Genomic DNA, 14,114 nt, shown 5'->3' with positions numbered 1-14,114 from the left:
GTTAGGGTGTGCTAACCTGGAGCAAACCAGCCCTACCAACACAGGGGGCACCACATTCCCAAACCCATCCCATAAGCAATAACATATATGTCTGGGCTTAATAGCCCAGACATATATGACTTCCCCAGCAGCACAGCAACTTCTGCGGGACCGGACCCGCCCCTTTTAGTGATGGTGGCGGCCAGGACCGCCCCCTTTAGTGACTGCGGTGGCAGGGTCCGCCCCTTTTCATGAAGTCGCGGGCCAGGACCCCCCACAACTGTGACGGCGGCGGGCCCAGTACGCCCTCCTTGCGCTGTCCCCGTACAGCGGCACCCTGCCCGCACAAAATCCTAGAGTGAACACTATTTGAGGTGTTTGCGAGAGTGAATAGTGCTTGGTGGAGTGACAGAATCATGAGCAGAAGTGAGGGAGGCATTCTCTAGTGACGTTGCCGGTTCAGGATGTAAGAAACAAAATAGGAGAGAGAAGTAAGTCGTAGAGGGTGGCGGTATCAATAAGAAAAGTGACTTTCGGAAAATGGCTGCCCCCATAGGAAAGACAGTTTTTTTTAAACGGGCTTTCCTATGGGGCAGCCATTTTCCAAAAGACACTTTTTTTTTTTACAAGTGCAATGCATCCGTCCATACTGCCGGGATCCTCAACGCGTCGCAGGAGGTACCGGCTGAATGGGATGGTTTGTTAGCGCTGGGGGGGGGGGGGGGGGCGTTAACCGGCGGGGGGAGGGGGATTTAACCGGCGTGCGGGGGGGGGGGGGGGGGGGGCGGAGCGGGGGTGAAGCGCAGTGAATATTTAATGAGCACTCATTAAATATTCACTGCGCTGGGTCACAAATACCGTTTCAGACCCGATTTTGATGCCAAAATACCGGGTCTGAAACGGGTAGGACCCTCCATTTTAACCGGTTTGAAAAAACTGTATTTTCAAACCGGTTAATTGGATCTGCACCTTTCAGACCGCACAGATTACCGTTTTAAAACGGTAAAAAAAACGGCAATATACCGTTTCCAAAGTGCGGTCTGAAAGGGGCATGAGTAAAAGTGCATCTAGCAATTGAGAACAGTGGCAGTGACCGATCGCTCAGCACTTATCACTGGTGCAACGAGTTATGCACAGTTCGATCAGCACACATCGTTGCACCAGTGATAAGTGATGAGCGATCTGTCTTGGCCCGTTTGTATGGGACATACAGTAAGTGAAACAAATTGAGAGGTAACACACATCCCAGAGTCATCAAAAATTTTTACATTTTAAAGCTGCTAATAAATATTTGCACCATACCTAAATATGCAGAATGTTATTCAAAGCAGCTCTGTTGTCATTTAATTGTGTTTTCACCAATATCCTGGGTCTGTCCTAGGATTTGGAACACAATTACAGGCCGGAATTAAAATAGTGAGAAACATTCTATAATAATTATTTCACATACTGCCCATTTATTTGAGGACAGATAAGAACTTCTTGGTCCATTTTAGTCTGCCCCCTATTTCTTTTATCCCTATTTGTTCCTTACAGATGTGTCCAGCTATTGTATGCACGCGCCGGGTCCAATTAATTGTAATGGCACATGTCGTGAATGGGAGGCAGGGACTTGAGTGTGCAAGCTTCCAGTCATTTAAATGGTATAGCAAGAGCATGTGGATGCCTGCTCCTTGCTATGCTGTGCATTGCTACAAGGATTGTATGAGGACACATCTGTAAAGATACTGTATTCTTACGTCTATCCCAAGTATGTTTAAATTGCTTTACAGTAATGGGGGGGGGTTCAGTTGCAGGCATAGACATCCAACCGGCTGAATTGGTACGGCGACAGCTGCAATTTACAGAAACCCAAAACTGCTCACACCCCATAAGGCAACAAGCTCTTTTGTCAGAATTCAGGATTCGGGTGGTGCTGGTGTTTAAATGCAATGGAAATTCACACACTTTGCTGCAACTGAATTTGCCTTTGCCTCTACCACCTCTAATGGGAAGCTATTCAATTTATCCACTACCCTTCCTGTGAACTAATTTTTTCTCAAATTTCCTTGGTATTTCCTTCCAGTTGCAGTGTGCTGTATGTTCTAATACTTCTCTTCCTTTAAGGAATGTTTCCCTCTTGTACATTGATTAAATTTGAAAGATTCTCTCATGTCCCTCCTTTCCCCCTTGCACAATAATACCCCTTTTACACCAAAAACCCTGGTCGGACCCTGGTCTTTGAACGCTGGAGTATCCAGGGTCTGACCCTGCTTTATACCCCATTTACACAGCACTTTGACCTGGGTCTGCACCATTTACACTGAACATATATTTATATACATTATATATTTTATATATTTTATATATATATATTTTATATGTATATATATATATATATATTTTATATGTATATAAATATAATATATATATATTTATATAAATATATTATATATATATATATTATATTTATATAAATATAATATATTTATACAACAGAATGTCCGAAAACAGACGCACTCACCGGTCTTCTTTTCCTTTTGCACTTTAATATATACCACAACATGGGAAACAATCAAATCATGACAGTGGGTTTGGCGGTCAACGTTTCAGTCTCTCCAAGACCTTTATCAAGACCCCCTCTCCTGTCTCCATCAGCGTGCAACCATAGATCTATGGTTCAGCCGGACCATTTACACGGGTCCTATCCGGGTTCTACCCAGGTCAGGACCTGGGTAGAGGACCCGTGTAAATGACACAGATATACCCTATTTACATCGCCGATGATCCGGGTCTGACCCGCAGCTGACCCGGATTTTTCGGCGGTGTAAAAGGGGTATAACTATATCATTTATGAGATTTTCATGCATATTGGCCCTTATTTAGATCTGATTGCAGTACAAATTTGTTCTCAAAATGGGCAAATCCATGTGCACTGCAGGTGGGGAAGATGTAACATATGCAGAGAGAATTTGGGTGCGGTGTGTTGAAACTGAAATCTAAATTGAAGGGTAAAAATAATGCAGCCAGTATTTACCCTGCACAGAAACAAAATAACTCACACAAATCTAACTCTCTATAGATGTTACATCTGCCCCACCTGCAGTGCACATGGTTTTGCCCATTTTTAAAACAAATTTGTACTGCGATCAGATCTGAATAAGGGCCATTGTCCAGTGTGTATGTACTATATCGTTAATTATAAGTGATGCCTTGAATAATTTTTCTTTTTATATTTCTTTGGCATGAAATGACCCTTTAACATGATGTGCATAGAATATCCTACAAGAAAAGGTGCATCTTATTTGTGGCATGTTCTCTCCCAACCCTTAATCCCCATACGCTGACTAGCGGTACTGCGATTGGTCAAACAAGAATGCGTACACACTGATCATATAAACTAGCATCTCTTCATGCTACCCCAATAAAAATTCCTGATAACATTTTTTTGGGCTATCCAATATGGATCGCCCCAAAGCAGGAGTTCTCACAAAAACACAGGTTCAGTGAAATCAGTTTTTTCTCTTTTTTTTTTGGGGGGGGGGGGGGGGGGGGGAGATATGTTGCAGCCCCATTTTCATTGAAAAATGGGGCTGTTTGCTGGGTTCTTGCTTTGGAAAGAATGTCCCATACAAGCCTACATAGCAGGCTTTTAGGGGATAATTGGATAGTCCCGGGCGAGCCTATTAACCATGATCAGCAATTGGTCATTGCGTCTTATGCTGGCAGGAATCACAGTGAAGTGCAATCTATTTGGTGCTAGACTGTTCTTACAGCCTCATACAAAGCCAAAACACAGAGGAGCGTGAGACAAATACTGCTGTCAAGGGTGTCCTGGTATTTTTCCTGTTTTATGTGGACTATAAAAACACCCTCAGGGCAATGTATTGTGCATATGGATAAACATGCCTTTGTATTTCATATACATTTATTATTTATAGAGAAAAAATGTATTAAATGCATACATAATTTATTAGATTTCAGTTGACATGCCACACAATGCAAATTTAGTAAGGAAATGAGAAAATGAGACTGCCAAACAAGTTAAACGATTGTAAAAAAAAAAAATGTTCTTATTTGGTATAATGACTTCTAGTTTCACTTCCTTTTACATGTATTTAATGTGTTAATTATTCAAATAGAACACTAATGCTAGTTGGATCCCCCTAAGGATCAGGATTCTGGGAATACAAGCAAGTACCAGGTTCCTAGTACATAAAGGAGCTGTTCTTGGAAAACTGGGGCATGCAAGAGTCTTAAACGTGTCACCAGTAAATCCAATTCAATTTTAGAGAAAAAAAAAGTGTGAATAATATAAGTGGTGTAAATTGGTGAGATGAGTGTTACAATAAAGATTTCTTCATTTGTAGCTGCCAACTGTCCTTAATTGCCAAGCAATTTGTTCTCCAGGTTTCTCCTGGGCAAAGCACTTAGTTTTGTAATATGGATAATCTTTTGATGGATTATCCATAACTGTTCCTATGCACATAATTCAGTCCCTTCCATTGTATATGCCATGTCAACTAGTGTTAAGGGAAGTATTCAAAATTAAATACAATTTATTTTTGTCACCTTTCATCTCTTTCTGAAAGGTGTAAGGACCCCAGATCCAATTTCCCCTGAGCTCCCCCGGCAGCTTCCTGGGAGAGCTCATTAATGATTTGGCACTTGATGTGACATTTTTTTTTTACATGGGATAAATTGCATGCTTTTTATCCCATGTTAACCCCAGGGGAGCTTTGGGGGGCAGGAGATGCACAGTCACCCCCACCCCACAGGTGCTCAGTACAGCCTGGCACCTGTCGCTCAACCTGCACGTACCTGCACATAGGTGTGTGCCAGTGGTGCTTCACCACTGGCACACACCTACGGAATTGGACCCAACACATCGCGGGTGCTAAAAAGCATCCTTGATGTGCTGCTGATGGGTCTGATCTGATAGATTTTATGTGCAGAACGTTCAATCTCTAGGGTCCGACCCGATGCGCATCGGGTCGGATGGCATGTCAGACACATTCGCTTCGGGAATATTTCTCGGCGTGATCCATCGGGAGCAGGTGGAATCGGCCCAAATCAGATAAGTGTATGGGCACCTTAATACAAATACAATATATCTGTCCTGTTTCATATGATATATCGTATACGAACACATTTCCCACTGCCGATAGGCTGTCCGAGTTGGATGTGCAGCTCGGGCCGATCTCCCACTCCGATGCGCACTGGACCCTCCTTGCATCGGATGTCAAACATATGCGATTTGGCCGCTTTTTCCCCCTGATTTCTCAGCCTGATCCAGGGGAATCGGGTGAAAAGTGGCCAAATCGGACTAGTGTATGGCCAGGTTTAGTTAAATTATGAAAAACCTGCGGTCAGTGCGCTCACACGCAATAAGGACCTCTCCATGCAATTTCTATCTTAACCTGTGGATGGCCAGTGTTCCACACATGAAATCTGTAGTACCGGATACAATAGCAGTTGGTGGTATGTACGGTCTTTAGGTCGACATGCATTGGGTCAGCCATTATAGGTTGACATGTCTGAAGGTCGAAGGGCTAGGGCTGCAGGTTTTTTTTTCCCTTTCTTATTGGTAGGGTATTTCATGCCCTACCATCTACTAGACTAAAATAGTGTGCCTGAAGCATGGCGAGCGCAGTGGTGCACTTTTTTAGTGTCCATGTCAACTGTGTCGACATTCGGGATAAAAAAGTGAAAAACCCCATGTCGACCTTTTGACTGTCGACCTAATGCATGTGTCGACCTAATGTCCCTGTCGACCTTCAGCCACGACAAACTTGATGCATGTCGACCTTAGTGCTGTTGACCCTTTGACCATACCCTTTGGTGGAAAGGGCATACACTATAGCAAGCCAAGACTGGATTTCCAGACTTGCACACAAAATTGGAAAAAGATACCACAAACTTTGGTACTTCCTCATCTTTGCGCCCACCGCTTACGCCAGTTACATTAGCCACTATTCTGAAACTTTCACACCACCACCCTGTGTCCACCCCACCCTCTATTACCTTCAAGTTGTTGCGAGCCACCGAGCACAAAGCATGGTGATTGAAGTGAGCCCGCGAAGGGACGTTTACGGTACATAAATTCCGTAGCATAAGCGGTGGCCGCAAAGATGAGGTAATACCAAATTTTTCAATTCCATAAGGTTAGTACATACAATGCAAGCATACTTATTATAACTTTTCATTTTTTTAAAGTGGCATCAAATGTCCTTGTTACCCTTAATAGACGGGCCACCCACCAAAGCTTTCTTTCTAAATATCTTTCTTTCTAAATCCTTGTGAACAGAAATGTAACCTAAACAATAACTTTTGTATCATTTTGCAAACACAGTTAGTAAGATCTGAACAGTGATTTATTACTGTACGATGCAGCGGCTATTTCTTATTAACGAAGTTTCGCACATTTCCCAAACATTGTATTGAGGAGCAGATGTTGGTGGATGTAAGAGCTGGCAGTAGTATAAGTTATGTTCTGTGTTATGTTGTGATGTTAGGAAAGGCAGTGGGAAACAAGGAAAACCATTGAATACAGGGCAGAAAGATTTTCAGAGTATAGCTGCAGCACAGAATATGTCTGATTGGAGATTATATCAATGGAGTATGATAGTCATGCTGTAGATTGGAGACCTGAAATAGTTATTTGTTACCCTGTAGTAATTGTTGTCTCTTCTATCCAGAGCACTAAATGCTACTTGGAGTCGAGCTGTATGTATGAGTGCCCGGATATCTCAAAGTGTAACAGAAAATGTCCACAGTGACCAAGGAGCAGCAGAAGCCAGGTAAGTCTGGATTTTTTTTATAAACACATTTTGTATGTGTTTCAGATGCATTTGTCTTATATTTATGTTTTTCAGCATCTTTCCATTCAACAGGAAAGTTCAGTGTTTATATTTTTCTATTAACTAGCTAAATAAACACACTTTTGCTGACCTTGGATGGCCTTAATCCATAGATTCTACATAGAACCTCATAATACAGTAGTTCATGTTTTCCAGGTCTCCTCAGTGAGGTAAAATAGTCTATAGCGTTCGAGTGAGGAGAGGTCAAACACTGTATATCAGCAGGCAATGTGTTTGAGGTATACCAACCTCCAATAGATAAAGCAAAAAACCCCAAATCACGTGGACACACACCAACAATTTAAATTAAACAATTCATTTGCTACACAACATAAAAAAATACATACATAAAGATCCCAGGGGTATCGAATTGGCATATAATTATATGGTACAATATAAGAAATATATAAAATTGGAATATAAAATATTAGCTCAATAGGCAGAATCCTCTCAATAGCTGGTGCTCCCCATACATACAAGTGTTGTCCTCATCCGCTCACAATGTTGGAGTAGGAGCAGGGAAGCGTTATATAATATTGTTTGGATGTAAAATGAATACATTTGCTCCTTAGTTGTGGATCTGCATATCTGACTAACAACTCTGAATGAGCAACTTGATAATATCACTGGATCAATGCTCAAGGGTGCTAGATGCTATCAGTGCACAACCTCTACTCCAGTGATCACCCCTGTTCCCGACTTGCCTGGGCTCAGTAGCCTGCCCCTCCTTACTCTGTAGTAGGATACACACAGCTGGTTGATTACTGCGGGCTGTGCTGACCCATATTGGGAAAGGCAAACACTACCTTATTCCGTGTGGGGGAGACGTATGTCCATGGTCCTGGACTGGTGCGGCTGTCCACCCACTGAGACGGATGTCATGTCTCTTATCGTGCTGCGTCCGTGCCCTGGGAGCTTCCAGGTATAGTCCTGCTGTCGGCTTATTGCTGGATGAGGCTGCTGTAAAAAGCAGTGATGTTTGGTGGCTGTTGGTAAGCTCTGGGGAACGGGAGCACAGGCGGTCAGGATCTCTGGTGGTATACCAATCCTTAGGACGCATTTCGCCGTGCTCAGGGCATCTTTTTCAAACAGGAAAACGCAGGGATAGATTCTTTAATCATATTGCCACTTATTGCTGAGTAGGAGTAACTGGGAAGTCTCACGCAAGCAAGTCTCATGCTGCTTTTCCACTGCCTAAACGGGTAATGACCCTGTATTTGTAAACGGGTCTTTAAACGGGTAAGAGCCATAAAGACCCTTTCCCACTGCAGCTCTTAAACGGCAAATTGCCGTTTAATTACCGTTTTGTCACATTGTACCCGTTTAAACCACAAAGCAAACCGTTTAAACATGGGCTGTCATATAGAACGGACTTTTCTTGCCCACAGGCCAATCATGTTCTTAACCTTTATTATTATTACTAAATACCTTTTAAGAGCCTTTCCCACTGGCAAAAAAACACTGCTTTTTACCCGTTTAACAAATACCGGTGTTTGTTAAATGGGTAAAGCACCCTGGAGATTTCCCACTGCAGTTTTACCTCTTTAAAAAGGCAAAAAAATCGGCAATATACCGTTTAAGAGCTGCAGTGGGAAAGGGGTTTCAGTGAGAGCAGCTGTGCACCATATAGAGTTTAACAGAAGTTGAAACACAAGTGTGTTCAGATGTATCATTTGCAAAACAAGCACCAGAATAAAAGGTCAGTCACACTGCAAGATGTGTACAACTCTACATGCAAGCAATGAGATACAGACGGATGACTGGCGGTGGGGATGCTCGCCTTCAGAATACCGATGCAGACATCCCAAAGGAGGGAATCCTGACAGCCTGATCCTTACCCTCCCTTCTAGTGCCTAAAACTGTGCACTACCCTGTCCTGTCCTGCAGCTTAACCCTAACCTCCCTCCCTGGTTACTTACCGTTGAGCATTCCGGTAGTCGGGATTCCAGCATCGGTCCCCCAGTGGTAGTCCGTAAGTGGGCATTAATATAGTGCAGAGATGGCTAACCTTGTCACTCCAGCTGTTGTTGAACTACACATCCCAGCATCCCCGCTACAGTTTTATTATTTGGCCATACTAAAACTGATGCAGGGCATGCTGGGATGTGTAGTTCATAAACAGCTGGAGTGTCAAGGTTAGCCATCACTGGCATAGTAAGTGCCAGCATCCTGAGCACCGCAGCCAATGTGCCTAATATCCATTCAGGTCAGCATCACAATCAAGGTGTTCCCTTCTTGTTGCTTATTATATTAATATACTTACATTGAGCGGTTTATTTACTAAGACGATGGGAGTACTATTGATGGGATGTTGCTATGGGCAACCAGTCAGATTCTATCTTCTAGAAGGTGATAAATTAATAAATTGTAGATGCTGATTGGTTGCTACGGGTAACATCCCATCTTCAATAGAACTCCCATCTTAGTGAATAAACCCCTTAGTGAAAATGTTTGTCATGCCAACCCATGATTTAAGTGTTCAAAGTAATTCGGTACTTGTTTCCTAGCACGGCCACAATCGCGGGCATCGTGTACCTTAAAGTTAAGGTACACGATGCCCGCGGTGAACCGGATTTCCTTTGAAATCAGGTCCATTTTGCCGGCAAAGGAAATATTGCGGGCATCGCGTCGGTCGCGGCCATTAACATTGCCCCCGACGCGATGCCCGCGATTTTGCCATAGGCTTCAATGTTAAAATAATTTTTAACATTGAAGTCGGGAGCATCGCGTCAGTCTTGTGCCATTATAATGGCACAAGATGAGATGGACTTGATTAAGTCCATCTCACATAGGAAACAATGTGAAATGGGCCAATATGACCCATTTCACATTGTATATGGCCCCGTCGTTACCCCACGATTGACGCGAACCCGAAGCGTGGCGAGCGCAGCGGTGCGCGTCCTCCGACCTTTTCATTTCCCTACTATCCACGTCGGCGTGGAGTTGAGAATATAAAGTGTGGCGAGCGTCGGTCGCATCGCATGCGATTTGGTTGCATGCGATGCGACCGACGCAATTTTTCCGACACGACCACCCCGATGGAAATCGGTGTGGCCGTGCTAGGAAACAAGTACCAGTAGTTCTTATGTTACAGTTGAAGCGGAGCATATTAAATTGTGAAGATGGGCCTTTTTTTTCTAAATAACAAACCTAATGTAAAATACAGATGTAGCGGGATTCATCTTTGCAGGTGATGGCGATGGCGTCGCCATCCCCTGCCCCCGCCATCTGTATGCCGGAAGGGGACGCGTCTCAGTCAGATAGAGGCGCCGTGTTGCTGCCCCGCCGCCATCTGTATGCCGGAAGGGGACGCATCTCAGTCAGATAGAGGCGCCGTGTTGCTGGCGATCCGCCAGCAACAATAAGTCCCGATACTGTATATCCAGCATTTTCCAGGCTGTAAAAGGAAACCTGTATACAAATGGAAATACAGCATCCTACATTCCTCCAAATGCAGCTTCACACAACTGGGACTACAGTAGCTTTTTGTGCGCCATTGCCATTTTTATGTGTTTATCCTATTCTCATGCATTTATAACCGAAATCTCTGTCACACTAATGTTATGCATTGACATTGCTGAAAAGTGCAAATCTGCTGCAAAACTAAATCAACCAATATGCAGTCGGCTTTCATCTGTGTCATTTACACAGATTTGAGGCAGATTTGCTCCCTTTTAACGGCATTAGTTAATGGGGGAAATTTACTAAGATGTGTATTCTACTTCACATGTGATGTTGATATGGGCAACCAATCAGAATCTACTTATTTATTTAGCACCCTCTAAGATAGAAGACAGGATCTGATTGGTTGCCCATAGCAACATCACATGTGAAGTGGAATACACATCTTAGCAAATTTACCCCAATATCTTTAGAAATGTGTATTTTTTTTGTTTTGCATAATTTGTATTAGATTTTTAATTATGCCTTTATAACAAAACAACTAGTACAAACAAGAGAGAGATGATTTTTTCCCCCCTTTTTTAGCAGAACAAATACAGACAAAATAAACGGGTGAATGCGCACAGGCATCAAAAACAGCAAACCATTGGTGGCATGTAAAACCTCACAATATATTAATGTTGGCAGCTAAATAGAACTGAAATAATGAACAAGAGGAGGGAGAAATGAAACAAACAGAAAAAGAGAAAATGTAGCATCGACCAGCCAAAAAAAAAGAATCACTGAAACAATACATTGAAATTCTACATTTGACCAGAAAATCAAATTAAATATTAAACAGGGTCCAGAGGTGATGAATTAGTCTCTCTTACTGGTGATCTAGCATATCTGGACTCTAGTCATCAGCCCTATATGCAATGAAATTTGGATTCCGCCTTACGAGTAATATATACATATTTGTCATGTTTAACAGTAATGTTAATTAGTGATAGCCAAGCCGCCATCTTCTGTCCCTCTGTTGCCATCCATATTCAAAGAATGAACAATTTTGTACATTTGTCAATAGAATCATCATTAAATATTCCAAGGGCGCATCCATTTGGGGTAAGTATATATCCGGGGATAAAAACAAAACAATGCACCTAATCAGTGCACCTATACCATACTTACCTTTTCTTGTCAAAAATATATCCGGGGAGACAAAATAGACTAAACTATCCCAAAACTGAGTCACTCGGGGACAATCCCACAATGAGTGCCAGAAAGCGCCCACCCCAGATTCACATTTTGGACAGCAATGAGAAGTACATCCCCCATATCTAAATAACTTAGGAGAGAAATGGGCTCTCTTGTGTGACATTTATACTTCAGCTTACTCTCTCCTGTACCGACCTGTGGGGCTGTCCTCACTGATAGACCTGAATGACACTGCTCTCCATTTACACATAAAGGCTGCAGTAGGGGTACATTCCTGGCTGGATTGTAAACTTTAATGCCTGATTCGTATGTTTTGCTACTGCTTATTTTGGCCTTAAAACTACTGATACAGCAATGTTTATAAACTTGGGCAATGTCCTGAAATGTTCTGTAATGTAATCCACCATACTTCAGTGTTGTTTATACCGTCTATTGACATGCACTATGTAAGGCACTGCCGAACCCTTGTGGCGCCATATAATTAAAAGATAATAATAATCATAAATAGCTACTGTTCCATAAAATTACATATATACAAGCATAGCAGTTGGCAACTAAAATGTGAAAAAACGCGATCCTGCAGCAAAAGTCCATGAACAAACATGTTAACATATGTTGTATATGCTGGAAGGATTAGTTTCTTTATAATACCATTTACAGTATTCACTTTATAATGCACACTTCTTTATAATTATGTAACAAATTATTTGTAGTATATTCATATTGTGGTTTCAAGAAATGTGTCCTATTCCAATTGACTTGAGATGTACATTTTGTCTGTTTATCATATTCTATTTCCGTTAAACCAAATAACATTACCAAATATGTGATTCTCAATCAAAAGAAAACGTTGAGGTTCTTGTGTAGTTTCACGGCGCCAGCATGGCGCCGTGCTACTTCCGGGTTCTACGCTCGCCAAACTATCTAAAATAAAGTAACTTAACTCCTTGCCAACGTGGATAGTTCATACCCCCACTATCTACGTTGGCATGGAGTTGATTTTAGATAGCGTGGTGAGCCCGCAGCGTGGGCGGCGAAGCGAGCTTCGCAAGGGGACTTAGACGCACGGCGCCATGCTGGTGCCGTGAAACTACACAAGTACCAATGTTGAAGATGGGATGGATTCTTTCACTTTGACCGGTATGATGATTTTGCTGGCTCCATAGATGTGCTAGAGAGGTGCGCTGTGGCTGCACAGGAATAGCAGAATTACCATTTAGGACAGATCCTTAATTGTGCCATTCATATAATACACTCTCTATCCATATATTTAAGATAAATTGTAAGGTTTTCTGTGTAACTGAAGATACCTCTTTCCTCTTTCAGCCTATTTCCACCAATGCCTGATGAACCCAGCTCATTACAATGGGGTGGACAGAAATTTGAGGAAGTGCCAATCGTTCATATAAAAGCAACATATAACAAGTGAGTCACCTTGATAAAAGGATACAATACGTATCTATAGGCGCTGTCTTTAGCTGCTGCTCAGGAGAGAATTGTGGGAGCCCTCTGTGAGTATCAAAAGTAGAAAAAAAGGGGGGTTTAAGCAGCGCTGGGCTTCACTGAAAGAACCACTCGTACCAAATAAAATCAACAATTTATTAATTGGTCTCTAATTAGGCCTCTGGGATCTCCAATCTCTATTGGTATTAATTGGGCACAAAGCATGCAGGATTGAAAAGTTGCAACATTGACCAGCAGTCTCAAAAATATTTTTAATCTTCTTCTTCAATTTTATTTACATTTTTACATATATGTTATTAATATTTGTTACTCAATAAATTGTTGATTTTATTTGGTACCAGTGGTTCTTTCAGTGAAGCCCAGCGCTGCTCAAACCCCCCTTTTTTCCTACTTTTGAGGGTTACCTGGATGTCACTAATACTATGTTGTACTATCTGAATTATTTGTTATCCAATTAGCAATGACAATGTATTGATTGTAATAAGTAGATGTAGTGTATAGATTGTCAACGTAATACCTTTTTTTTCACATTTATGTGGGAACTGTAAGTTGTTTCACTTAATATAAAGGGCATTAGCCATAAACCTATGGAGTCTAAAGGGATAATGTGAACAATCAGCATGCATCATGGTCATCAAGTGGAGCATAGATGAAGATCTAAGTTATGATTTGAATTCATGGCTGTAGCAAATTAAAGGTTAATAGCTGGGAATTTGTGCTGAAATATGTAAACCTGTAATCTACACTATTCCCAAAAAGTTGCTTTTGAAAACGATATTTTAATAGAAATTTAACGCACCCATGTTTTAAACCGCTCTTCTACTGGGTTACTCATCCCAGGTTGGTGGGATAGGACAGAGCTTCTTCATCTTCCACAAACAGCATGAAATAGAACAAGGAAGTAACTACTTGCCCCAGGCAAAGGCAGCTGCTATAAACATTTAAGTATTTTATGTTTAACAATAAAAACAGCCTTATAACAAACACATAGCAAACATTCATTCATGGGGTATACTGGGAATGTATGAGAACAGTGAGGTATAGATGGGGTCCCAGAGTAGCCGGTGCACTAAAACTTCAATTCCCTGTGTGCTGGCTCCTCCCCTCTTTACCCCCTCCCACAGCCAGTTTAGAAAAAAGTGCATCAGGGCCGGATACATCTCTCTGCCTGCACCACTGGGATCTGCCATATTATAAAAAGGTCCTGTGTTGCCTGTGTGCTATTTTCACACA

General features: G+C 42.1%; 1 protein-coding gene across 1 annotated transcript in view; it reads left to right on the top strand.

Annotated features, from left to right (window-relative positions):
* The window catches only part of MRPS11 (mitochondrial ribosomal protein S11), a 48,768-nt gene that overhangs the window by 4,312 nt on the left and 30,342 nt on the right, over positions 1-14,114 (top strand). The window contains exons 2-3 of the mRNA XM_083184201.1: positions 6,657-6,758; positions 12,744-12,842. Coding sequence (XP_083040327.1) covers positions 6,657-6,758; positions 12,744-12,842 — 201 coding nt within the window. The remainder of the gene's footprint in view (positions 1-6,656; positions 6,759-12,743; positions 12,843-14,114) is intronic.

Source organism: Crinia signifera, chromosome 4, assembly GCF_055691185.1.
Source record: "Crinia signifera chromosome 4, ASM5569118v1, whole genome shotgun sequence".
Classification (NCBI taxonomy): Eukaryota; Metazoa; Chordata; class Amphibia; order Anura; family Myobatrachidae; genus Crinia; species Crinia signifera.
This window is presented reverse-complemented; position numbering and strand designations above follow the sequence as displayed.